The following is a 27,598-nucleotide window of genomic DNA, read 5'->3' as shown; positions in this document are numbered from 1 at the left end:
CAACCTAATTACATGAATAAACTTGTTTTGTTCATATCTAGTTTTGTTTGCTGACTCAAGTGTGGTAAACTGAAAATCTGGTTAGACATGGAAATTTCAGGAATATATCCTTCCTTTCTGCTGCTTTGGACTCTTGATTTAAGTAAATGGGAAAAGAATTTCAGTAGCCAACTACCAATAATATTCCTGACAGACAGTGCCCAATTTATTTGGGTGATGTTGCAGTATTTAAAGAGCGTTTTGCCTGCTGAAAAGCCTACAGTAGCTTAGAAAATAATGATCAGTCTCTGAATTTGCAAGCGTCGGTTAGGGATGTCAATAGCCTACAGAGGGGAACCCAAGTGTTGTCATCTCAGCAGATGGTGGTCCTGCTGAACCTTAGAATGGAGATAGTTTGGAAGAAGATGAGGTCCACTTCTAAGCCCTCATTAGAGTAGCAAGTGAGCGGAGACTGGCCATTTTTGTGCCTTTGGTTCCTTTATAGCAGACGTGTCAAACACAAGGCCCGGGGGCCAAATCCGGCCCGCGAAGTGGTTTCATGTGGCCCGCAAAGCCATCCTGGAAACTGAGGGAATGGCCCCCACTGCCTTGGCCCTGGCCCAGAGACCCTCAGATCTGTCCCACTCCTGCCCAGGCCCCCATAGGCACCCTTGATGCGAACGATGTAGAGCTGGCCACGCCCACCCAGTAGGCCAGACATGTCAAACACAAGGCCCGGGGGCCGGATCCGGCCCGCGAAGTGGTTTCATGCGGCCCACGAAGCCATCCTGGAAACAGTGAGGGAATGGCCCCCACTGCCTTGGCCCTGGCCCAGAGACCCTCCTCCTGCCAGAGACCCTCAGATCTGTCCCACTCCTGCCCAGGCCACCATAGGCACCCTTGATGCGAACGATGTAGAGCTGGCCACGCCCACCCAGTAGGCCATACGCACTCTAGCCACGCCCACCCAGTAGGCCCTACCCACCCGGCCCCCCGAGGGCAACCGCAATGCTGATGCGGCCCTCAATGAAATTGAGTTTGACACCCCTGCAGTAGGCCATACGCACTCTAGCCACGCCCACCCAGTAGGCCACGCCCACCATGGCCATACCCACCTGGCCCCCTGAGGGCAACCGCAATGCTGATGCGGCCCTCAATGAAATTGAGTTTGACACCCCTGCTTTATAGAGTGGTGCCAAATCACATACTTTCAGAAACTCTCTTCACCATGTGTGTTTCATGTGGGATCAGCAACTCAGCCTAGCTATCTCCATATGCTATTCATGATACCTTTTGGGGGAAGCAAATAGAACGGGGTCCTTCTGGGACTGGGGAGCCATCATCTGGTTTAGGAAGGTCACTATTCTACAAGGACTCTATTGGAGTTGGGCAGCTATAACAAATTTGGATGGATGGATGGATGGAGATGGTCAACTGCTCCCCTGACACTGAAGAATTGCAGCCCAGCAATTTTGTGGATCACTTAGATGGATGGGATCAGATAGAAAAGGTCCAGTGAAAAACAGCCCAGTGTGTAGTAGAGGTGATACCCATTCTGCCAAAAGAAGCTCCAAATTTATCAGGATGTGGATCAATTAAAAATTGGAGTTGGTTCTTCAGCAATTTAGCTCTTGACATCGGATGCAGAGCGCTGAGAACACTAACAGAATGACTGGAGAATTCTGCTAATCTGTGACAAAGAGGGACAATTATTTCTTTAACGTTTACTCAGTCAACCAAGCAGAAAAATGAAGGAATAGTGCCAGTGAGGAACTCACAAATGGTTTATTCAAGTCTTGTTGCATAGTTCTCTCCCTCACATTGATCTTTCCCAGTTCCCCCAAGATGTGAGACAAAAACATCTTCCAAGTCAGATGATCTGATTTTATTTGCCCTGTGCTGATAAGAGACCGGCTCCTTCAGAAGGGCAAGAAAGGGCAAGAACATTCAGGGTGGGACAATCAGTAGTCCATCATTTGGGACAGAGGTCTTATTTAAGATTAGGATCATCAATACCAAATCCATCTCAGCAAATGCTGGGCACGTTGAAATTCCCAAAGAGTAGACTCAGTCACAACCGTAACATACTGGGGATGGAGCGGGGGGGAAGAAAACATTTGCGTGCTATTGGAATGTGAAATTGCGTTGTGATGTGTTGAGAGCCAGCTTGGTGTAATGGTTATAGCACTGGCTAACAACTGGGAGACTGTGAGTGCTAGCCCTGCCTTGGGGACAAAGTCTGCTGGGTGAACTTCAGCCAGTCTCTTTCTCTTAGCCCTGGGAAGAAGGAGGTCCCTAGCAACATAGCTATGATCACTTCCTTCCCTGTAACTTTATGTGCCTAGAAAATATGACCTCCAATAGCAATGTCTCAGGCACATATGGAAGGCCAGGAGCATCCGTAGAGGAAGTCAGAAAAGTCAAGATGGCAAGTGCAATGGCACAAGTATTGCCTGCCCCTTTTTAGGTGTGATGTGCACGCAGTCATGTGATTACTCTTGTCATCTTGATTGGCTTTTATCCTCCTCACAGATGCCCCTGTGAAAGCACCTGTAAGCGGTTCCAATTTTTGGTTTTAAATGAGGTTAGCCTTTGCTCTTCTGAACACTCAAAAGCAGGGTGAAAACAGCCCGCAAAAGCTGCCCCTTTGTCCAAGAATGGGATTTAAATAATAATATCATAAAGACTGATCGGTACAAAAGTTCCAATAAAATATACGTAGTCTAAAAGAATTAAATATATAATTAAATAAAATAGTACAGTATGTAGTGTTTTGTCCAAAACCCAAACTATTAGGTTTTTGTGGTGCAAATCCTGCTTAATTGGTCCACGTTGGCAGATACTGCTGCAAAAGCAATACTCGGGGACCCCTGTTGAGGCTAAGGAAGGCCTAAGTGTGAGGTTACAGCTAAAGTTTTAGCTGGGCTTGAGATTCCAAGACTTTCATGGGTCTTTCAGCTTTCATTTCTTCCATGTTTCTTTGGTTCTCCTTTGGAAACGTTGCTCCAAATATGTCCTCTTTGTAGCGTTTCTGCCTCTGTAAAAACAAAACAAGAAAAGTTAAGAATAGGTAGAATTGTTTTAGTATAATTCCTCTTGAATTTTAAATAGAGGCATGGATGGAAGGACTCCGTTAAAACACAAATTGTTCAGACCGGCAGCATTCATAGAGAGGGTCAAAATCTGGCTGGTAGTGGGTGCAATGCCATGATCCAAACCATGTCCCTTTATTAGGTAAAGGTAGAGGTTCCCCCGCACATGCGTGCTAGTCGTTTCCGACTCTAGGGGCCGGTGCTCATCTCCGTTTCAAAGCCGAAGAGCCAGCGCTTGTCCGAGGATGTCTCCGTGGTCATGTGGCCGGCATGACTGGACGCCAAAGGCGCACGGAGCGCTGTTACCTTCCCACCGTAGTGGTCCCTATTTTTCTACTTGCATTTTTACGTGCTTTCGAACTGCTAGGTTGGCAGAAGCTGGGACGAGTAACAGGTGCTCACTCTGTTATGCGGCGCTCGGGATTCGACTCACCAAACTGCCGATCTTCTGATTGGCAAGCTCAGCATCCTAACCCACTGAGCCACCGTGTCCCATATGTCCCTTTATTACATGCCTGTAAAAATGGGTAATGCTTGGATTGCAGCTACTTGCCTTTCATCTTGCAGATTTTGATCATTCGCTGTGGATACCCCTTCAATGCAAACTCAGTTGTTAAATTGGGAAAAATATTCTATAAATACGTTATTCAATTTATTCAGTAAATAAATTGAGATACCCAGGATTGGTATCTAAATAAGTCCTCATCACCAGCTCCAAGGTTATCTTAGCCAGCTTGGTTACAGAGTGGGGCCTACACTGGCAGAACCCATCATCACTTCTGAATTAGTTAGCCTTATGGGTCTCTCCTGCTCATTCTGAGGTCTGGGGTCCAAGACTTCTGCCCTTTCTCTGCATTTGGGCAGCACTGACAAAATCACCATCAGTCAATTGCAAAAGGTAGCATTAGCTGGAACAGCTTACATCCTGCAATGATTTCGTTAACACTATCAAGCAGCAACATCTGCCTATCCCAAGTCCTTGGAAGGATTCTATAGGGGGAGAAAAAGGCCAGATTCAGTCTAAACATCTAACTGGCTATGCAGCAAACCATAACCTATATTAGGTCTTATCTCGCAGCGATGAGGGCGGCGAGGTGTAATTACTTCTCCGCCCTCATCGCGTCCGCAGATAATCGCCCGGTCACCCTGTTTAGGGTGACTCGCTCACTTCTTAATCAGGAGGTGAGGGGGGATCCCTTGCAGGGTCGTGCCGAGGAGTTTGGTCAGCATCTGTCGGATAAAATCGCTCGGATTCGGACCGGTCTGGACTCCAGCTGGGCAGAGTCTGACGATCAGGACACGGGCGGTCTTGTCAATGTTATCTGGGAGGAGTTTGATTCTGTGACCCCTGATGAAGTGGACAGGATTATGGGGAGGCTGAGCTCCACCACATGTTTATTGGACCCGTGCCCTTCCTGGCTGGTTTATGCAGCTAGGGAGAGGACACGAGGCTGGTTCCAGGCGGTGATATCTGCTTCTTTGAGTGAGGGTAATTTCCCCACCGTCTTGAAGGAGGCGGTGGTGAGACCCCTCCTCAAGAAGCCAGCCTTGGACCCAGCTGTGTTGAACAACTTTCGTCCAGTCTCCAACCTTCGCTTTCTTGCGAAGGTTGTTGAGAGTGTGGTGGCGCATCAGCTCCCTCTGGTCCTGGATGAAGCGGATTATCTGGATCCGTACCAATCGGGTTTCAGGCCCGGGTACAGCACGGAGACGGCATTGGTCGCTCTGGTGAATGATCTCTGGAGGGCTCGGGATAGGGGATGTTCCTCTGTCCTAGTCCTATTAGACCTCTCAGCGGCTTTCGATACCATCGACCATGGTATCCTGCTGCGGCGTCTCAGGGGATTGGGAGTGGGAGGCACGGTTCTTCGGTGGTTCTCCTCCTATCTCCTGGGACGTTCGCAGTCGGTGTTGGCAGGGGGGCAGAGATCGGCCCCTACGTCTCTTGTTTGTGGAGTTCCTCAGGGGTCGGTTCTCTCGCCTCTCCTGTTCAACATCTACATGAAACCGCTGGGTGAGATCATTCATGGTTTTGGAGTTGGGTATCATCAATATGCTGATGATACCCAACTTTTTATTTCGACCCCAAACCACCCCAGTGATGCCCTCGCTGTGATGTCCCGTTGCCTGGAGGCGGTTCGGGTCTGGATGGGGAGGAACAGACTTCAACTCAACCCTGACAAGACTGAGTGGCTGTACATTCCGGCATCCCGGGACATTCAAAATGTTCCATCTCTTTTTATGGGGGGTGAGTCTTTACCCCCCGTGGATAGGGCGCGCAACTTGGGAGTCCTCCTAGATTCGCGGCTTACCTTAGAAGATCATATAGTAGCCGTGACTAGGGGGGCTTTCGCTCAGGTTCGCCTGGTGCATCAGCTGCGGCCCTATCTAGACCGGGAGGCCTTGTGTACGGTCACTCATGCGCTCGTGACCTCTCGTCTTGACTACTGCAATGCTCTCTACATGGGGCTTCCCTTGAAGACCACTCGGAGGCTCCAACTGGTACAGAATGCGGCCGCGAGAGTTGTCTTGGGAGTTTCCCGGTACTCCCATGTTACACCTTTGCTCCGCGAGCTGCATTGGTTACCAGTTGTCTTCCGGGTGAGGTTCAAGTTCTTAGTGATGGTTTTTAAGTCCTTACATGGCATGGGTCCGGAATACCTCGGGGACCACCTGCTGCCGGCGTCAACTCCCCTCCGCCCTGTGCGTTCCCACAGAGAGGGCCTCCTCAGGGTGCCTCCGGTCAGAGAATGCCGGCTGGTGGCCCCCAGGGGGAGGGCCTTCTCTGTGGGCGCCCCGGCTCTGTGGAATCAACTGCCGGTTGAGCTCCGGATGGCACCGGATCTCCGCTCCTTCCGGCGCGGGTTAAAGACCCACTTATTCGAACAAGCTGGCCTGGCCTGATGGGGAGTTAATTTAGGGTTTTAAATATTTGTATATTTTATTGTTTTATTTTGGGCATTAATTTAATTCTATTTTAACTTTTGTATTTTTGTATTTTTATTATATGCCCTGTTCACCGCCCTGAGTCCTTCGGGAGAAGGGCGGTATAAAAATTTAATAAAACTAAACTAAACTAAACTAATAATAATTCCAGTCATCAAACTGAACACCATAAACACATGTAGATACCTGCAGAACCCATGTATTTCGTTTTAAACACTTCCATCCTGATATTCTTAATCCAAGGTAGTTCAGGCTATTATAAGTGTGATAAAATTGAAATCAATGGTACAAAGGTGAATGAAAAAGAGCTGAAAAATGAGGGGGGCAATATATTTGTAAAGAATTAAATAGTTGACAAGAAAAGTAACCGAAAAGTTAACGGTCACAGTATAATTTGCATTTAGATTAAACTTTGTGGTCTGTCCCCAGAATTTTGCAGAATTAGAGATACTTCATAATATAGCCAAAAGCCACAGGAGTGGAGAAGATAGAACTAGTCGATTCTGAAATGGGAATTAAGCTCACCCTTAAAATAATCTTCTCTAATCCAGAGTAAAGGTAAGGTAAAGGCGTCCCTGCAGATTTTATTCCACTAGTCCAGACATGTCAAACTTGTGACATCATGTGACATTGTGCAACGTATCGGGACAGTTTTGCCATTGCTGGCAATGGGGTGGGCACGGCTTCTGCACAGTGCGTCTGGCCTGTGGGCCGGCCGTTTAACACCCCTGCACTAGTCATTGCCAAATATAGGGGGTGGTGGTCATCTTCATTTCAAGGCCATTGTGCCAGTGCTCTCCGTCATGTGGCCAGCATGAGGTCACAGTGCATTGTTACCTTCCCACCAAAGGGGTACCTATTTATCTACTCGTATTTACATGTGTTTGAACTGTTAGGTTGGGCAGGAGCTGGGGTTGGGCGAGAACAGGAGTTCAGCCTATTGCGTAGCATTTGGGTCTCGAACCTGGGCTGCCAAACTTTCCAGTTGACTTCTTAACTGCTGAGCCACCATGCCACTCCTTAATCCAGTGTGCTGGACAACAATTTGGGAGATGGCGGAGATTAGAGTTCACCATATTTTCAGGGTCTGAACTTGGAAAGCCTATCTAAAAAGCAAAGGTTGCCAACTTCCTAAGGCTTCCCGCAGCCTACAGTGAGTGGCATTTGTGTCCCTTGAAGACACTTCCTTGCCCACGTGGATCATTCCTAAAGTCATTCAACCAAATAATCAATTCAGGCCCCTTTTGTTGAGAAATTCCAAAAGCCTGGATGACCCCAGATGCCAAGACATGAGTTGAGAACTTTCACCGTGTGTGTGTGTGTGTGTGTGTGTGTGTGCGCGTCTGTGTGATTTTAGCCCATTCCATATAGACCACGTTTACAATGCTAATTAGGTTTAGGATTGAGTTTGGCAGCCAACCAAATGGAAATGGGTCATACCTTCAGCTGAAAACAGTAGTCCTCGGCTTCCTCTTCGGCTAAGTTCAGCTTCTTTGCAAACATCTCCTTTAAAGTCTTAGCCACTTCGCTGGCCATGAGGATGTCGCCACAGACATACAGGTGTCCCTCTTCTTCATGGAGAAGCCTGTACACCTCTGCTCCTAATTCGTTCTGAAGGAGATCCTGCACATAAACCTGAACCATTTGCACATCATTCAGATTTTTTTTCTAAGAGAGCGGCAGTATTTAATCACTTAATAAGCTGGATAATTAGTCTGCTGCTTGCCAGAGGTTTTGGGCTTGCAGTTCCCATTAGCCCTCCCCAGCGAGGCTGGTGGCCAGGATTATGAGATTCATTTATCTGTTGGAGGCATGGAAGCGGAGTGCTTTGGCTACAAAGCTTTTTAGAGCAGAGCAAATGACAAGTGAATCATTCTTGTTTTTTGTTTTTTTTAAAGACTAATAAACTTACACTCCAAAAGGAAGGAAGAAGAGAAGGGAAGGAGAAAGTTGAAGAGTACTTCAAAACATTTTGAAGGCACTAGGGCAGGGCTTTTCAACCTTTTCACCCATTGTACCACTTTTAGGATATGGCAACATCCGAGTACCACTAGTTGCCTAGCAAGGTGTCAAAAACTTGATGCCCCCCCCAAAGGAAAAAAGTGATGCAGTACAGGTAGTCCTCGACTTACAGCAGTTCGCTTAGTGACTGTTCGAAGTTACAATGGCACTGGAAAAAGTGCCCCCCAAGCCACAGCTGAGCAAGACACCTGCCTGCCTGCCTGGCGGTGCTCTTCCTCCTGTCCGAGGTTTTCATTGTTGTGAGCATTTCTGTTGAGGATTGGCAGCGGGGGTGGGGTGGGGGGTGCTTGGTTTTTATTCCCCCCGTCTGCTGGGTGGTTGCAGCAGGTTTTGGGCACTTCACATGACCCTGGGACACTGTGATCGTCATAAATATGAATCAGTTGCCAAGCATCTGAATGTAAATCACAAGACCCTGGAGATGCTGCAACATTCCAGCTGGTCGGTGCTTCTTCTGGGCTCAGAACTGCTAGGATCAGCGCCGAGCTCCAGCTGGAGCCTGGTGCTGATCCTGGTGCTTCCGCTGAGCCCTGACAGCCCTGCAGCTCCAGGCATCTCTTGCTCAGGCTTGTGTGGTGCTGCCACCGGTTCAGCTCATTCCTCTCCCCTGCTACCACTTTTCTAGGATGGTTGCGTACCACCTGCCAGGTGCCAATGTACCACAGGTGGTACCCGTACCACTGGTTGAAAAGCCCTGCACTAGGGTATCTATCACCAAGTAGTTAGATAATCTATGCCACAGTTGGGACAAATAACTAGTAGAATCCCAGTATTTTAGAGTATGACACCCATAACGTATATACTATTAGAAGAGAGTTTTTGTAGCTCAGAGTTGACCTGTGAAGTTCTTGGTGCTCTTGGAAGTTGGTTGTTTGCTTGCAGAATTTTCCTGACCCAACTAAGTACGTTCATCACTGCAAGCAAGTGTGGGGTTTGCTGCCATACACACTTGCACTGATGAGGTTACTTAGGTAGAGAAGATAAAGATTATGTACACGTAGTCCTCAACTTACGGCAATTGAGCCCAACATTTCTGTTGCTAAGTGAGACATTTGTTAGGTGAGTTTTGTCCTAGTTTACGATCTTTACGATACGATACAATAATCTTTATTGTCATTGTCCGCAGTGCTTTTTTTGTAAAAGAAAAAGGTGCCGGAACTCACACATGTCATACAACCCGCCTTGCCTACCCTACAAGGTTCCATCCAAAAAAGGTGCCGGAACTCCGTTCTGAGCGTTCTATGAGGAAAAAAGCCCTGATTGTCCCATACAGAACAACGAAATTTCTTGCCACAGTTGTTCAGTGAATCACTGCAGCTGTTAAGTTAGTAACACAGTTGTTAACAAGTTGATCTATGCTTGCTAGAAGGTCCCCAAGGTGACACAGCAATCATCATAAATACGAGTCGGTTGACAAGCATCTGACTTTTGATCACGTGACCACGGGGATGCTGCAATGGTCGGAAGCGTGAAAAATGGCCGTAAGTCATTTTTTTCAGCGCCCTTGTAACTTTGAACGGTCACCAAATGAACTGTTGTAAATTGAGGACCACCTGCACTGTACTGCTTTTGGCCGCCCTGCTTCCTTACTATCTTTGTGTTCCCCCTTTTTTTAATCAGTGAGACCAGAGACTGAACCCAGGTCTTCCTGGATACAATTTAGTGCTCTGCTCTGAGCAAAGTATCCAAGGCAAAGAGGCAACTGAGGCTTACTTTGGGATTCCCAGGCTCTCTGGAGTAAGCTGTGTAGACCTCTTGGAGAATCCCTTTCTGATGCATCTCCGCCATTTCTTCTCGATAGAGGTGGTCCAGGTTGGAGTGCCGGCAGCCAAACAGCAGGATCAGACCCCTTCCTTGGATCCCTATAAACCAGAAGGCCAAAATCGATTGGGCTTCTTATGCAGCTCAAGGCAGTGTTTGCAGTGACTAAACTAGAGAGAAGGAGTCCATTGTCCCAATCAGCAGAATGAACTGGGGGGGAGGAGACCTTAAATGCAGCAACATTATCACATTTTGAAAGAAGAGAAATAACTCACAGTGTCATCTAAAAGGCGCAAAGCCATGTTGCAAAACCACAATTTAATGATATAACTGCAGCTCTGAATGGGACACACAAACACGAGTCTCGTGAAGGAAACATAAAACCTGCCTCAGACTAACCTGGGGTTTACCTTTAGGCTTAGCTTAACATGTTCGCTTTGCAAGATCTACTTCACAGAATTGAGCAGACGTTCCAAAAGTGTAAGGCTTGTATTCCATGACCCCCAAATAAGAAATTAGAAAGTCTAATTTCTAATTAGAGCCGTGGTGGCACAGTTGTTAGAATGCAGTATTGTAGGCTAAGTCACTGCTCACTGCCAGGAGTTCGATCTTGACCAGCTCAAGGTTGACTCAGCCTGCTATCCTTCCAAGGTTGGTAAAATGAGGGCCCAGATTGTTGGGGGCAATATGATGACTCTGTAAACCGCTCAGAGAGGGCTGTAAAGCACTATAAAGTGGTACTGCATATAAACCTAAATGCTATTGCTAGTGCTAATTGTTACATAATGTCAACCCCTAATCACTGCCCATTTCAGTTACATGTGGATTTGTCCAACCAGATCGCTCAGAAAGTAGCAAAGCCCTCACCTTTATTTTCTAAGTCAAAAAGTCGTTGTTGCCAGAAGCTTCTAAAAGGAGCAATTCCTGTGCCGGGACCAATCAGGATACAGGGTTTCCTTGGATCCTTTGGCAGTCGAAATCCAGCAGCACTAGAGAAGACAAATAAATATCTTACTCCTAGAGAAGCATGAAGTGCTAATGCCTCTTCCCAGATTATTTTGCAACACGTCACGTATCTTAATTTCTTTAGCTTTCAAACAGATCTAAGTAGTTGTCACTTAGTGAGCACAACTGGGACTGGCAATTCCATTGGTAAACATTGTGGTCGCTAAGCAGAAAATTGCATGACCACCATGGACTTATGACACTTCCTCTTTGCAAAACATCATGTGATTGATTTGCAATTTTATTTCCATGTTCCCCATTAATTCTGTATGTCACAAGGAACTTAGGAAGCATGCAAATGCAATCATGTGACCATGGTACAATGTGACAGTTGTAAATGTGAGGAGGTGATAAAGCTGATTCTTTACACCTTCATTTTTTTTTTACAACTCCAAATGGATGCTAAATGAGGCAGTTAATAAGTGAAGATTACCTGTAAATTGAAATAGATGCTGCCTATATGCCAGTTGGAAATGTTTAGGCCTCGTTGGTCTGTTTTTATTTTTCTTTTCCTTGTCACTTAAGAGAAAAGGCTAAGATGCAGCCCATCCCCTTATCTTAATTTCTATTTGCAGGTCTTTGAACAGCACAGAAATTAGTCCCTATGCTTTACAGAAATTAATTCATATGCTTTTCAGAAATTAGTCCATATGCTTTACACCCCTAACAGAATCAACCTATATTTCATAAGATGCCATTTAGGTATTTTTCAGTTTGAGAACTCAAGTTTTTGTTACCAGCTACTTTTCATCTGCAACTTTACCTGCGAATAAAACAGGGCACTCTCTTTTTCAGGTCCATCGTGTTCAACCAAGTACTGCAAACCCCATGGTGCACTGGACCTTTTCCATCTGAGAAGAAAGGGGGAGAAAAAAAGACCACACATATGATGTTTTTGTGAAGTATTTTGAGAAGGTTTAGCTGAAATCCCAAGAAAGGTTATAGGAGAGTAGGCAGACTTTGCTATATGGTGATTTTAGCAGGCCCTACTCAGAGGATAAGAAGAGTATTAATGCTTTTGAACTTTCCCTTTGGAGAAGACTCCCAAGAATTCTGTCTACAAGTAGTCCTCAACTTACATCAGCTCATTTAGTGCACATTCAAAGTTGCAGTGGGACTGAAAATAGTGACTTATGACCATTTTCCACACAACCATTTTAGCATCCCCATAGTCATGTAATCCAAATTTAGACGCTTGGCAACTCATATTTATCATGGTTGCAGTCTCCCAGGGTCATGTGATCGCCTTTTGCGACCTTCTTACAAGCAAAGTCAATGAGGAAGATTCACTTAACAACCAGGTTACTACCTTAATAGCTGCGGTGACTCACCTAACAACTGTGGCAAGAAAGGTCGTAAAACGGGGCAAAATTCAACAGTTGTCTCGCTTAGCAACAAAAACTTTGGGCTCGGTTGTGGTTGTAAATTGAGGGCCACCTGTAGTTACCGTATTTTCCGGCGTATAAGACGACTTTTTAACACATGAAAATCACCTCAAAAGTTGGGGGGTCGTCTTATACGCCCAGTCGTCTTATACGCCGGAAAATACGGTACTCTTCTTTCTTGGAGATGATAAAAAGTTGCAGGAACTTTTTATCATCTCCAAGAAAGGATGATTCCTAGCACAGCTGGAAAGAGGATATAATCTTGGGATATTAATATTTGTTGAGCTGTTCAAAAGGACATTTTTAATTATTTTTATTCTGCTTTATTATTTTTAAATAACTCAAGGTGATGAACATAGTTAATACTCCTTCCTCCTCTTATTTTTCTCCATAATATCAACTCTGGGAGGTGAGCTGGGTGGAGAAAAAAAAATGACTGGCCCAAGGTTACCCAGCGGGTTTTCATGCCTAACATGGGACTAGAACTCTCAGCCTCCTAATTCCTAGCCTGCTGCTTTAACCACACTAGACCAAACCAGCTCTCACATTTAATGAAGGATCAGTGCAAACACAGGGCCAATGGAGTTTCAGAACAGAAAGCCCACTTACTTCTAGATCTATAGGTCACCACTGCCACAGTCAAATGTAGTTCCTGGGGCTCCCAATCCTGCGAAGAACTGATTGAGTAATATCTGGGCTTCAGTAAAGGCAGCTGAGAGAGTAAAAAGGCTGTTGAGATCCTGATGGATGGGAATTCCTCCAGGACTTCCAAGATGGTAGGGCTGTTGTAAAATTTCCACTTGTTGTATTCCTCCAAATTCTACAGTGAAAAGCAAACATATAGACTACTCAGGTACCTGGTGTTTATTCACTGATTTATATTTATATCTCCTCCGAAATGGAGGTGCAGCTTGTTGTAGAAATAATGGCATCCTGTAAAATTGGATAACATAAATATAAAACAGGAAAAGAGCATAGAAATAACTACAATAGGCGTAAATTTGACTCAAAGCCAGAGATGAAAACGCGCTATCCTAAACAAAGTTATTATGTTACCGATCCCTAATCAGTTCGCTGGGGTTGCACTATTGCAGCTATGTTAAAGCCCCTCTTGAGTTGAGCTTGAATCCACATGACTATACAGACATGTCAATGCAGCTTTTTTAGTAGCAGGACAAAAGTGATCTGCTATTGGAATGTTTTCAACTTCCCAGTATGGTCTACTCTACAGCCATGAAATCTCCTGATGGTCTCCCGCCCAAGCACTAATAGAATAACAGAGTTGGAAGGGACATTGGAGGTCTTCTATCTTGCCCAACCCCTGCTCAAGCAAAAAATTGTCATCCAATCTCTTTTTAAAAACCTCCAGTGTTGGAGCACCCACAGCTTCTGGAGGAAAGTCATTCTACTGATTATTAATTGTTCTCACTGTCAGGAAATTTCTCCTTAGTTTTAGGTGGCTTCTCTCCTTGATTGGTTTCCATCCATTGCTTCTTGTCCTGCCTTCAGGCGCTTTGGAGAGTAGCTTGACTTCCTCTTCTTTGTGGCAGCCCCTGAGATATTGGAACACTGCTATCATGTCCCCCCTCGTCCTTCTCTTTATTAAACTAGACATACCCAATTCCAGCAACCGTTCCTTATATGTTTTAACCTTCAGCTCTCTATTCATCTTTGTTGCTCTTCTCTGTACTCTTTCCAGAATCTCAACATCTTTTTTATATCATGGTGACCCAAACTGGATGCAATATTCCAAGTGTGGTCTTACCAAGGCGTTGAAAACTGGTATTGTGTAGTGGGTCATGCATACATAACAACTGGTATTAGCACTGAGTCCAACCTTGCCTAACTTTTGGAGATCAACCATGGTTGACCACGTGCTAGCAGACGAAACAGAGACATGCTCTACAAGTAATTTTTTTTTCTCTCTGCCCGTAACTGATGCCAAACTCACATGACACAAGAGATTCAGCCTTTCCTTCTCATTTTCATCTTTTGCCAGCTGGGAAAAAGATCTTAGCAACTGCTGAGAAGGAGGAGAGGTTACATCGAGGAAATGCATCAAAGCTTGTGCCAGTGTACACGCTGGAAACTTTTTGTAAGGAGTCCAGTAGTCACCTGGAATGAAAGCGGAAATGGGTGACAATATATTCTAAGGGTCAGGAGAAGAAATCAGCTGGGGAGAGACTTCATCTAAGTCTAAAATAAATGTATCTCACCAGTTGCCTTCCAAAATAGTCTTTCCTGTTGACCTGAACTGCTAACTGAAGTCAATCTCATCCCTGCAAGGGGACGCCTCATCTCCAGAGCCTTTGAGTCATTCTGCCCAATTTGTAATGAATGGCTTGCCCATTTTGGAGTGTGAAAGTAGTAAAACAGGAGCGTTAAACTCTCAGTTGACTTAACACGCCTATTTTACTCAGGGGAAAAATAGCTAGCAAAAAATGCCACACCCCAAATTGAACAAAGGAAGCCCCAAATTCCACATACACACACCCTTTCTGAAAAAGCCATCCCTTCACCATGAGGTCCCTTTGGAAGGTGAAAGGCTAAAATGCTGCCTAAAGGTAAAGGTTCCCCCGCACATGCGTGCTAGCCGTTTCCAACTCTAGGGGCCGGTGCTCATCTCCGTTTCAAAGCCGAAGAGCCAGCGCTTGTCCGAGGACGTCTCCGTGGTCATGTGGCCGGCATGACTAGACGCCAAAGGCGCACGGAATGCTGTTACCTTCCCACCGTAGTGGCCCCTATTTTTCTACTTGCATTTTTACGTGCTTTCGAACTGCTAGGTTGGCAGAAGCTGGGACGAGTAACAGGCGCTCACTCTGTTACGCGGCACTCGGGATTCGACCCGCCAAACTGCCGACCTTCAGATCGACAAGCTCAGCGTCCTAACCCACTGAGCCACCGCGTCCCTTAGCAAAATGCTGCCTACTCTTGCCCAAAAGGAGAAGAGCTGAATGCTAAAATAACAAGGGTTTCCTTTTCTTTTCCTTGTTCACTCCAAATTCATATGGATATGCATTGTCCCTTTCATGAGCCAAAATGCATCTTTATTTACAAAGATATCCACTCATATCCCAGAGCAAAAAAAAAAAAGTTGGAAAGAGGACTCCAGACTTACGATCACAGCAAGCTTCCAGTCTAATGATTTCATTGAATGGAGGAGCATCTGCAACATGGGATATGATGCCATCGACCAAAGCTTTTTGGTTTTCAGGGAAGATCCCAAGATGATCTCCTGGGAGATAGTGGATTTCCTGATTGGTTTCACAGGAAAGTTTAATTAGCATGGTAACACGGCTGAAAAGGAAAGGGAAACACAAACCCGTTTTAGGTCAACCGTCACAGGATTTCCTTATTAAAACCACAGACAGGATACTTCTCAAACTTCATGTGGGAAGCGTTAGAGTTGTTTGACACCATTTATGGGAAACCTTTTGAACCTTAATGCATGTCATTATATTTTTAGTTGAGGGGAGCCATAAGCCATAAGCCTCCATAAGCTAACAAAATATACAGCGAGGATTTTAAATCCCAAAGATGCTTTTTCCAAAAGGCAACTGGATGTTCTTGGTTTTTTCCCTTTGAAAAGTGTTTTATTTCTCATCCCGGAAGCTTTTTCAGTTCTTCGATGAAAAATGAAACATTTTTCAAAGGAAAAAATCCAAGAAAGTCCAGTTGCCTTTTTGAAAAAGCACCCTTGGGACCATCATGACTTGGATGATTGAGAAACTCTTTAAACAAGGATTTTAACCTCCTATACATTTAAAATGTAATTGACTCATGCCAAGAGATTGAAAAATGTTAATACCTTTTCCAGCAAGAAAAGAGAAAATTAAGAATGCTTTTTTTTTCTTCTTAGCCCATATTTATTGCCACATACAACTCTTGACAGGTCTTTTAAAGACTGAATTTAGCTTTTGACCTTTAAAAAGAAGTGTCTCTCTTCCTTATATTGAGCTAACAAATATATTTAGCTATTTATTGGTAAAATGTAATTCTTTTATTGATATAAACTATATGCTTGCATATATAATCACATGGAAAAGTTTAGGCAGTTCTGATCAAAATGCATATCTAAGTACACAACGGCTAATGCAAACTCTGCATGGCACAGAGTTAAAAATAACATCTTTCTGCAAATTTGAATGCATACTTAAGGGCAGTCAGATGTTTAATGGGTTCAAAATAAAAAAAACTGGAAGCATGAGAGAATACCTGGACTGTGAACTTTGAAGATTCTGCCGAAATTTGAGGATCAGTGGAACTACATTTTTCCCATGAATATCACCAAGTGCTACAGAGAAAACAGAAACAAACTGTCTTTTGCCACAGCTAAAAAAAATTTGGACCATTCCCAGGGCTTGTTTTGTAAAAGAAAAAGGTGCCAGAACTCACACATGTCATACAACCCACCTTGCCTACCCTACAAGGTTCCATCCAAAAAAGGTGCCGGAACTCCGTTCTGAACGTTCTATGAGAAAAAAAGCCCTGACCTTTCCACATAAGACCTCAAAACCATCCCAAGACGGTTCAGTGCAATTCCCCTCAAGATGCTGGAGCAGCTGTGGGAAAGATGCAGCTGTTTTTGAGGTGTTCTCAGTAACCTGAGTACCTGATTGCACTCCTATCACATGTGGGTAAATTGTAACTCAAGAATTGCAACTGAGCCTGGCATTTGGGTTGTAAGTTGTTGCAGTTATAAGTTGAGTCATTAAATGACTGGGCTTGATTTTGCAACCATTTTTACAACTATTGTTAAGCCAGTCACTGCAGTCATTAAGCAGATCATGTAGTCTGAATCCAACTTACCTAATGGATGTTTTTGGCTGGAAAATGGCAAAAAACATTGCAAATTAATTGCATTCACATGACCATGGGACGCTGCAACCAGTCATAAATGTGAGCTAGTTGCCCAGTGCCCCAAATGCAATTATATGGCTCTAAGACATGTGTGTTAATTTTTATTGCTTTGTTTCAAGTTGCCATTCTTCCCTAAGGTAGAATAACTCAAGACAAATTTTGTCTTAAATTTGGAACAAACCCCTAAAAATAGGATATTTTGTTCAAGTTCAGAACATATCCCTTTTGATATTTTAAAATCAAAAGGGATATGTTCTGAACTTGAACAAAATATCCTATTTTTAGGGGTTTGTTCCAAATTTAAGACAAGATTTGTCTTGAGTTATTCTACCTTAAGACAATTTTTGTCTTAAATTTGGAACCCCTAAAAATAGGATATTTTGTTCAAGTTCAGAACATATCCCTTTTGATATTTTAAAATCAAAAGGGATATGTTCTGAACTTGAACAAAATATCCTATTTTTAGGGGTTTGTTCCAAATTTAAGACAAGATTTGTCTTGAGTTATTCTACCTTAAGACAAATTTTGTCTTAAATTTGGAACAAACCCCTAAAAATAGGATATTTTGTTCAAGTTCAGAACATATCCCTTTTGATATTTTAAAATATTACCCTAATAACTACTAGGATATATTTCATGAATTAAACCCTGTTTTCCAAGCTTGGCAATTTTAAGAAGTGTGGAATTCAACAGCCAGAATTCCCCAGCCAGCATAAAGCCAATGTATCTTAAAGTCACCAGGATTGAAAAATATTGATGGAAAAGAATCAGAGTGATGATAATATCATTCAGTTAAAAATAAAGGCATTTGAGTATCAGAGAAAACATACCTTTCTCTAAAGCCAATGGCTGAGAGTCATATACAATCCTAAAATCCTTGGGGTTCCAGGTTTCTTTACATGTATATTCTTTTGGTAACAGGATCCTGTGCTTTCCACGGATATCAAAAGCTTCACAGGCAGTCTTTTCAAATATATATAAAAAGAATAGATGAAAGTTATCGAGGACTCTACGTAATCATCTTGGGCCTTTGGGCTAGTCATCTTGAACCTTCCAGTTAGGGGTTGAAAGTAAATGAAATTGATTTCAGTCAAGTGGCTTGTTTAAAAAACGCATTTTCAATTCACAGCAGAGCAACTGCGAGGAGGATCACACAAACAATACAGCTTTCTCACTTCTCGGGAGGCCTACACTAATATGTGCACGGAGAAGGAAAGTGAGACTGTTCAATGCAATTACCATCCATTATGCACAGAAGTGACATGATTTGCTTCTTTAGGAAGCAAAGCTGGATTAGAAGATTAGCCCCATTGTTTCTTAGAACAATTTAACGGATAACTAGGGACACCGTTGGGAATGAGAGGAGAAAGACCAAGAATACTGCCTGTTAATTCAATGGCATGGCTAATCAGCAATGTGGTGTGAACACAGACTCTACACAGGCTTCTGCAAGAAGATACAGAAAGTAAAACAGCAATATACTTGTATAGCAATATATACAAGTAGTTTTTGTTAATTGCGAAGTCGTGTCCGACCCAACGCGACCCTATGGACAATGTTCCTCCAGGCCTTCCTGTCCTCTACCATCTTCTGGAGTCCATTCAAGCTGACGCCCACTGCTTCAGTGACTCCATCCAGCCACCTCATTCTCTGTCGTCCCCTTCTTCTATTGCCCTCAACCTTTCCCAGCATGAGGCTCTTCTCCAGTGAGTCCTTCCTTCTCATTAGGTGGCCAAAGTATTTGAGTTTTAGCTTCAGGATCTGGCCTTCTAAAGAGCAGTCAGGGTTGGTCTCCTCTAGGACTGACCGGTTTGATCGCCTTGCAGTCCAAGGGACTCGCAGGAGTCTTCGCCAGCACCATAGCTCAAAGGCCTCAATTCTTTGGCGCTCGGCCTTTCTTATGGTCCAGCTTTCACTGCCATACATTGCAACTGGGAAGACCATAGCCTTGACTATACGCACTTTTGTTGACAGGGTGATGTCTCTGCTTTTTAGTGTGTTGTCTAGATTTGCCATGGCTTTCCTCCCCAGGAGCAAGCGTCTTTTAATTTCTTGGCTACAGTCCCCATCTGCAGTGATCTTGGAGCCCAGGAAAATAAAATCTGTCACTACCTCCATTTCTTCCCCATCTATTTGCCAGGAATTGAGAGGGCCGGATGCCATGATCTTGGTTTTCTTAATGTTTAGTTTCAACCCAACTTTTGCACTCTCCTTCTTCACTCGCAACAAGAGGCTCTTTAGTTCCTCTTCACTATATACAAGTAGTTTTTGTTAAATGACTGCCTTATTTAGGAAGGTGATGAAAAAGTAATTTTAAGACCGATCTTTGCATTTACAACTTTCACAGCTTGTAAAGCCAGTGAAAGCTGAAGAAGTCCCTAAGTCCAGTTGTGGGTTTGTTTAGCAACCTCTTTGCTTAACTGGAATTGCCAGTCCCAATTGTGGTTGCTAAATGAGAACTATCTGTATTCTAAGGCTACCTTCCTATAGAAGTCAAATACATTCATTTTTGCTGCTCTGTGTTTATCTCATTTAGATTCTTCCTTTCTAGGCTCTCTCGCCCGGGATAAATAATGTTTTGGGGCTGGGTCAAACCTTATACCTCTCTTTTCTCCCAGGAAATTAAGCTAAAGCAGAGTTTTTCAAATTTGGCGACTTTTAGATGCGTGAATTTCAACTCCCAGAATTCCTCATCCTGGCTGTGAAATTCTGGGAGTTGCAGTCCACACATCTTAAAGTTGCCAAGTTTGAAAGACACTGAGCTAAAGCACTGAATTCTGCTATCCCCTGCAGAGACATTGCAAACTCCAAGACTCACTGTGCATCAAGATTATTATAGTTACCTGAAATGTAAGAATGGCCCAGTTACGAAAAGCTTCTTCTTGCCCATTGAGTTCATCGCCTTCACCCATTGGACTGATTGGAACTGCCCCCAACTGTGCAAGTTTTTGGTGCACAAGACGGGCAAAGGCACAGAATTCTGGATACATGCTTGAACCCAAGCCAAAAACTGCATACCTGTTTCAAGAGAAAAGCTGCATTAATGCTGTTATATATATATATATATATATATATATATATATATATATATATATATATATATATATATATATATATATATATATATACACATACACACACAACCATGGACAAATACGTGTGTTGGAAGAGATCTCATTTTAACACAGGCATTTTTCCTTCTGAGATTGTCCCTGTTGAAGTACGTATGTTAACAATATTTTTATTTATTTTATTTTAATTCCATTTATATCCCGCCCTTCTCCGAAGACTCAGGGCGGCTTACAAGCTTAGCAGTAGCCTTCATTCTATGTATATGCCTGCTTATTAGGGCTTTCACACACACCCCCAAGCGGCATTATTACAAAGTCAGCTTAATTGCCCCCAACAATCTGGGTCCTCATTTTACCTACCTGGGAAGGATGGAAGGCTGAGTCAACCTTGAGCCTGGTGGGATGCGAACCTGCACTAATTGCAGGCAGCTGGTGTTACTTAAGGAGGCCTGCTGCTTGATAGAACTGAGAATACTTTTATAGCCAACCAACATTTTTAATCTATTATACTTAACAGGTTTCATATTAGCTGGGGTCCTGCTGATCAAGATAAATAAATACACAAATAAAGAAATAAAGTCATTTGTATTACTCTACTGGTATGCAGCCCACTTCACCAGAGATTGTGATGTTCACAAGAACACATCAATAAAATTCCAATAATAAAAAATACAGTTAAAAAATAGGATCATACAGTCACCTAATAGCTAGCACATCAATTAAAAACCAGAAGAAATTCTATCTCTAGTCCAGGGGTGTCAAACTCAATTTCATTGAGGGCCACATCAGCATTGCGGTTGCCCTCAAGGGGCTGGGTGGGTATGGCCAGGGTGGGCTTGGCCTACTGGGTGGGCGTTGTGGAAAATAACTGGAAGTAGTGAGGAAGTTTAAAAATAAAAATATATATGCTTTTAGTATTATCATGTAATCCTATTTTATATTTTATAATAATCATTTTATAATCAATTGCTTAGTAGATGCTTTGAGAATATGGGGAAAAATACAGGCCTCAAGTGGAGGGAGGGGGTGAACAGGAGTTACTATGGGGCCCAAATGTGAGTCACTATCTAGGAATTGTTTTTAAGTACCTTCTGGTGCCTGGTACCCCTGGCAGGTGTAGAACATGGGAGACATCTCTCCTTTAGAAACAGGATAGTAGGGGAGGGATCTTATTAGTATAATGTAAGCAAACAGGGGCAGAGATAATGTATTTTGTTTAGGCGCTTCTGATAGATTTTAACCTCCAAAGCCTAAGCCAATGGGGCCATGGGGGAGGGAATGGGGCGTCGCGATAGGATGTATAATAATATGTGATTTTGGAATTTGGGGGTGTGGTTCAGTGTTTGGCTACATTGTTTGCCTTCCTGAATCCACCAGCTTTGCAAACCGTTACTTTTTAGACTTTGTTGTGAAGTCTAATAAACTTCTTTTCTATTTGTAACACAAACAGAGTGAATTTCAATTTGTGACTATTTTTGTGTCTAACAGCGTGGCTAGAGTGCGTATGGCCTACTGGGTGGGCCTGGCCAGCTCTACATGGTTCGCATCAAGGGTGCCTATGGGGGCCTGGGCAAGAGTGGGACACATCTGAGGGTCTCTGGCAGAAGGAGGGTCTCTGGGCCAGGGCCAAGGCAGTGGGGGCCGTTCCCTTCACTGTTTCCAAGATGGCTTCACAGGCCACATGAAACCACGGGCTGGATCTGGCCCCCGGGCCTTGTGTTTGACATGTCTGCTCTAGTCTATCTTTTATAACCCCTTTTTAACCACCATCTGAAATATCCTTAAGAAGGGTGGTGGTGGTGGTGGGGGGTCACTCTCACATGGATGATATGAAGGCAGAGGTGATGGGAACATTAGCTGAAAAGTTAGATATAAGCTCTGGGAAGAGGTGGTTTAATTTCCTATACCTCCAGATAGAGAGAGGACACATTCCTGTTTAAAACTTTTGCTGTAGGTCTGCTTCCCCAATTTGTGTCAGCTACCCATTTTGGACTCAGTCATCATTTTCCATTTGGGGTATGTGTGTGATAGAACATAGGTACATATTCAGCGCACTGCTGGATGGCATCCCTGGTCATCTAATTCAGCAGTCTCTTCTCATAGTGAGCAACCAACTGTATGAGGAAGTCCATAGATATCCCAGCAGATGGTCTTCAGAAGTAGTTCCATTGCCATCAAATTATGAGCTTCAGTGAAACCACTGAAGTTATAATCAATACAGAGAATTCCAAACTGGGGCCAGCTGGTTTACCTTAGGAATCACCTGCTGCCAGCGTCAACTTCCCTCCGTCCAGTGCGCTCCCACAGAGAGGGCCTCCTAAGGGTTCCGCCGTTCGGAGAATGCCGTCTGGTGGCTCCCAGAGGGAGGGCGTTCTCTGTAGGCGCGCCTGACCTATGGAACCGTTTACCGGTTGAGCTCCGGATGGCTCCTGACCTTCGCTCCTTCCGACGCGACCTAAAAACCTATCTGTTTGAGCAATCCGGTCTGGTCTGACGGGTTCTGTTGTAATTATTGTTTTAAGGTTTCTTATCTTCTACATTAATGTTTTCAATATCTGTATTTGTGCATTTGATATTTATATCACTGTTCACCACCCTGAGTCCTTAGGGAGAAGGGCGGTATATAAATCAAATAAATAAATAAATTATATTAGATGAAATAGCAGCCCATCTTAAAATAAGGGCATTTAAAAAGAATAGGAATCGGTGAACTCGAAGTAATTACCGGAATTTGTTGCTCAGTTGTTTCATAGACAAGAGGGCATTCTGCAGAGTCTATAATAAAAAAAGAAAGACCGTTCTATGGCACGAAGAGTCTGACTGATTATGGAAAATCTGTATATAGCATGAATTAAAAAAATATTACTTTGCCATTGCTCGGTGCATCGCCATTTCCAAAAGTACTGGTGACCACCAGAAGAAGAGTTTCCTTCTCAAGGTCTCTTAGGTTGTAATCGCCCATACAGGTGACCTAAAAGGAGAAAGAAACGTTATCAGGAACGGTAGAAGGTAGAGGGAAGTGGATAAAACGTTTTGAGGCAAAAAAAACAATGTTCACTGTCCATCTTAAGGTGGGAAGCATATAGTCAGACCATAAGGTCCTCTAGACCAGAGGTCCCCAACCTTTTCGGCACCAGGGACCAGTTCTGTGAGAGAGAGGTTTATTCTGCAGACTGGAGAGTGCGTGGTTTTGTGTGGATGGGGCTTTGCTTGTTTGTGCGGACCGGTTGTGCTGGCATGCCACGGCCCGTTACTGGTCCACCGACCAGGGGTCGGGGCCCCTGCTCTAGACCAGGGATCCTCAAACCCTGAGCCATGGATCGGTACTGGTCCGTGGCTTGTTAGGAACTGGGGCTCACAACTGGAGGGGAGCAGCGGGTGAGCGAGCAAACTTCACCTGCGTTTGCAGCCACTCCCCAGCGCTAGCATCACCGCCTCAGCTCCACCTTAGATCATCAGGCATGAGGTTCCCATAGGAGCATGAAACCTACTGTAAACTGAGCACGCGAGGGATCTAGTTTGCATGTTCCTCCTCCTTCCCCAATGCATGGAAAAATGGTCTTGAACGAAACTGGTCCCTGTTGCCAAAAAGCTTGGCGACCGCTGCTCTAGGCAATGGTCAAGACTTATTGGCAATGGCATTTCTGTTCTCAGCATTTTACTTGTTTATCAAAATATAAAATACAGAAAATAAACAAAGAAAAATGAAAATGGGAAAATAAGGGTGGAAAGGGGAAGAGAAGAAAGAGTAGGGGAGAGGGGGAAAGAAAAAGAAAAGCATTGACTTCCAACTCTTTTTAGTGCAATAGAATAAGGTAATAGTAAAAACATTTACGTTATATAATAGTATTTACTAGCCATTTCTATAACAACAAACCTATTTAATCAGCAAAATCCAAAATCAAAGTTTCTTTTTTTCCCCCACCTCAAGCACAAAAGTCCAAAAGTGGTTTCCAAGTAGAAATCAAATTAATTGCGTTCTTTTCTTTCATCAAAGCAGTCAATTTAGCCATCTCTGCAAACTCTAGGAACTTTTGCAGCCTTGCATCACTTGTGGGAATCAAATAATAATAATTTATTTATTTATTTTATTTATTTATTTTAATTCCATTTATATCCAGCCCTTCTCCGAAGACTCAGGGCGGCTTACAAGCTTAGCAGTAGCCTTCATTCTATGTATATGCCTGCTTATTAGGGCTTTCACACACACCCCAAGCGGCATTATTACAAAGTCAGCTTATTGCCCCCAACAATCTGGGTCCTCATTTTACCTACCTCGGAAGGATGGAAGGCTGAGTCAACCTAAAGTTGGAAGGTGCCTTGGAGGTCATCTAGTCCAACCCCCTGCTCAGGCAGGAAACCCTATACCTAAAGTATACTTCTATTTTTTATTAATAATGGTATTTCATAGTCTCAAGCAGAAGTTGAGCTATTCAAGAGTGAATGTCCATGTGTCCTTCGGAGCACTTAAAAAAAACCAAAACTATAAAGTGCTACAAAGCTCTAAAATGAAACAGTTTTCAATTTAGGTTCAAGGAGACACAGGTTACTTAAGAACATAGCCAAACTTCGGTAGTGACATGATACATTGTGGAAGACAATCTTCCTTAAAAGCTTCCCTAAAGCTCAGGATTCAAAAAGATCTTGACAAACTGGAACAATGGGCCCTATCCGACAAAATGAGTTTTAATGTGGAGAAAAGCAAAGTTTTACATTTAGGCAGGGAAAATCAAAGATACAAGTACAGATTAGGTGAGACCTGGCTCAAAACAGTAACTGTGAGAGGGACCTTGGAGTCCTAGGGGACGATCAATTGACTATGAACCAGCAATGTCCAGCAGCAGCAGCAGCCAAAAAAGCTAATAACAATCCTGGGTTGTATAAACAGAGGCATAGAATCAAGATCACGCAAAGAATTAGTACCACTTTATAAAACCACACCTGGAATACTGCAACCAATTTTGGTCACCATACTACAAAAAAAGATGTTGAGACCCTGGAAAAAGTTCAGAGAAGAGCAACTAAGATGATCCGAGGCCTGGAGACGAAAACATATGAAGAACGGCTGCAGGACTTGGGTTTGGCTAGTCTAAAGAAAAGAAGAAACAGGGCTGACATGATAGCAGCATTCCAGTATTTGAGAGGCTGCCACAAAGAAGAGGGGTGTGTGTGTGTCAAACTATTCTCCAAAGCACCAGAGGGCAGGACAAGAAACAATGGCTGGAAGCTGATCAAAGAGAAAAGCAACCTGGAATTAAGGAGAAACTTCCTGACTCACTGGAGAAGAGCCTCACGCTGGGAAAGGTTGAGGGGAAGAGAAGAAGGGGACGACAGAGAACGAGGTGGCTGGATGGAGTCACTGAAGCAGTAGGCGTGAGCTTAAATGGACTCCAGAAGATGGTAGAGGACAGGAAGTCCTAGAGGAACATTGTCCATAGGGTCGCGATGGGTCGGACACGACTTCGCAGCTAACAACAACCATCACTGGAGGTTTTTAAGAACAGACTGGACAGTCACTTTTCTGAAATGGTATAGGTTCTCCTGCTTGGGGGGGGGGGGGCTGGACTAGAAGACTTCCAAGGTCCCATTCTATTCTATTCTATTCTATTCTATTCTATTCTATTCTATTCTATTCTATTCTATTCTATTCTATTCTATTCTATTCTATTCTATTCTATTCTATTCTATTCTATTCTATTCTATTCTATTCTATTCTATTCTATTCATAAAAGCTAGCTACCTTATCTATTTTATCAACCCTGTCTCTGCTTTACACAACTGGGAGGCAGGGACACTGCACTATTTTCTAAATATCTGCAATAATATGGCTCTTCTTCACAAGCAAAACAATATTTATTGTTCATGGTCAATCACAGGCATCTTACCTTGGTACTGAAGGCACAGTTGAACATGTCACCCAGCTTTCGAGCCAGTGTCTCTGATTTCCCCGTTTCTGTGGCATAGAGCACCGTTGCTTTGATCCTGACTGCCATGGCTCTTCGCATCAACAAGGATGCAAAAAACACGGCCCTGCGAAGAGGAACATTTGCTGTGATGCAGATCCGTGAGTGGATTGTCAGACAGATATTACAGACTTCTCCTGGAAACTTACTTGGCCCATATGCAGAATCTGATCTCTCTTTTCTTTGGCTTGTGTTTCTCATCTTTCCAGATATGTGTTTTCCATGCATCCACCTTGAAGAATAGGGAGTAGTTGGACATTTCAAAGTCAGATTACCAGGATTTAAGCCAATTACCCAGTGTTGCTTATAAAGCTAGCACTGAATCCACAGATCTATCACTTCTCCTGCAAATGTTTCCTTCACTGGCCCTTTCCTCATTCTGCTTCTATCCCTTTTCCCCCTTGTTGCGGAAAACAATGGGATTTTTGCACTTGCTAAATTGAACTTGGGGCACTGGTGAATTGTATCGCTTCCTAAGGATCCTTGTCCACTTCTGGGCCATTCTGAAATCTTTTAGGAATCCAGGAAGCGTCACAGAGATATTTGGACACTGCTGTCTGTTAAGGATGACTTCAAGGAGGTTACCCTTTGACAAATCATTGCCAAGCCTAATTGTAGTATATTTATACTTAGTGTTGATAAGAAACACTTGCTTCTTTAATAATGTTCTAAGCCAGTGATGGCAAACCTTTTAGAGACAGAGTGCCCAAACCGCAACCAAAAACCCACTCATTTATCGCAAAGTGCCAGGGCTGCATCAGCGTTGTGGTGCCCTCAGTGGGGGGGGGCAGGGAGGCGCCTCTGAGTGCCACCTCTGGCACGCAAAAACTGGGGGCACAAAAATGGGCCACCGTGCTGCAAGGCGCAAAAACGGCCGCCTCCAAGCCACGGGGTGCAGATACAAGGCGCTGCACCACGCAAGAATGGGGCAGGGCTAGTGAGTATCACGCAGGCACTAGCCCCGCCCCATTTGCAGCGCATGCATGCTCACGGCCCCATGCACGGATGCACACATGTAAAATGCTTTCCCCTCCCTTTCCTTCCAGTCCACCAATCGACAATGGTTGGTGGCCTCTGCTCTACCACCTCTACTCCAGCTTGCTAGTTGGCTGCTTTGCCTCCTTTGTGCTGGGTGGGGCTCCTGCTCCGGGTGGCAGTGGCGGCCTGATGGACCTGCTGCTGGCGGCGGTGGTGCGCGTGCCAACAGAGAGGGCTCTGAGTGCCATCTCTGGCACGCGTGCCATAGGTTCGCCACCACTGTTCTAAGCTATTTCTTGCTCCCCAAAAGTACCTTTTCTGAAGCTATGTTTAGGACTAGACAAAATGTGTGATAAGGATAAAAGAAGGAAGGCAGGACTAAGTTTGAATTAGCTGATGGCAGAGGTGAACCAGAGGTCTGAACTCAATTTGCATGGGAATAATACTTAGGAACCGGGGAAATTACTCCATCCATCCATCCATTCATCCATCCATCCATCCTATATTTCCCTGATATATCAGCTCCGATCCATCCA

General features: G+C 44.0%; 1 protein-coding gene across 1 annotated transcript in view; it reads right to left on the bottom strand.

Moving 5' to 3' along the window:
* Positions 1-2,752: 2,752 nt before the first annotated feature.
* NOS2 (nitric oxide synthase 2) overlaps positions 2,753-27,598 on the bottom strand; it is a gene marked incomplete at its 5' end in the record, with an annotated part of 43,469 nt that continues 18,623 nt past the window's right edge. Inside the window, 15 exons of the mRNA XM_081346577.1 lie at positions 2,753-3,016; positions 7,458-7,652; positions 9,753-9,901; positions 10,668-10,789; positions 11,569-11,656; positions 12,800-13,010; positions 14,142-14,305; positions 15,309-15,487; positions 16,406-16,484; positions 17,881-18,013; positions 19,894-20,068; positions 22,847-22,896; positions 22,988-23,092; positions 26,007-26,151; positions 26,234-26,316. Of these exons, the coding sequence (XP_081202703.1) occupies positions 2,888-3,016; positions 7,458-7,652; positions 9,753-9,901; positions 10,668-10,789; positions 11,569-11,656; positions 12,800-13,010; positions 14,142-14,305; positions 15,309-15,487; positions 16,406-16,484; positions 17,881-18,013; positions 19,894-20,068; positions 22,847-22,896; positions 22,988-23,092; positions 26,007-26,151; positions 26,234-26,316 (2,007 nt within the window). The 3' untranslated portion in view covers positions 2,753-2,887. The remainder of the gene's footprint in view (positions 3,017-7,457; positions 7,653-9,752; positions 9,902-10,667; positions 10,790-11,568; positions 11,657-12,799; positions 13,011-14,141; positions 14,306-15,308; positions 15,488-16,405; positions 16,485-17,880; positions 18,014-19,893; positions 20,069-22,846; positions 22,897-22,987; positions 23,093-26,006; positions 26,152-26,233; positions 26,317-27,598) is intronic.

This window comes from Vipera berus (assembly GCF_964194415.1).
Source record: "Vipera berus genome assembly, chromosome: 1".
Classification (NCBI taxonomy): Eukaryota; Metazoa; Chordata; class Lepidosauria; order Squamata; family Viperidae; genus Vipera; species Vipera berus.
This window is presented reverse-complemented; position numbering and strand designations above follow the sequence as displayed.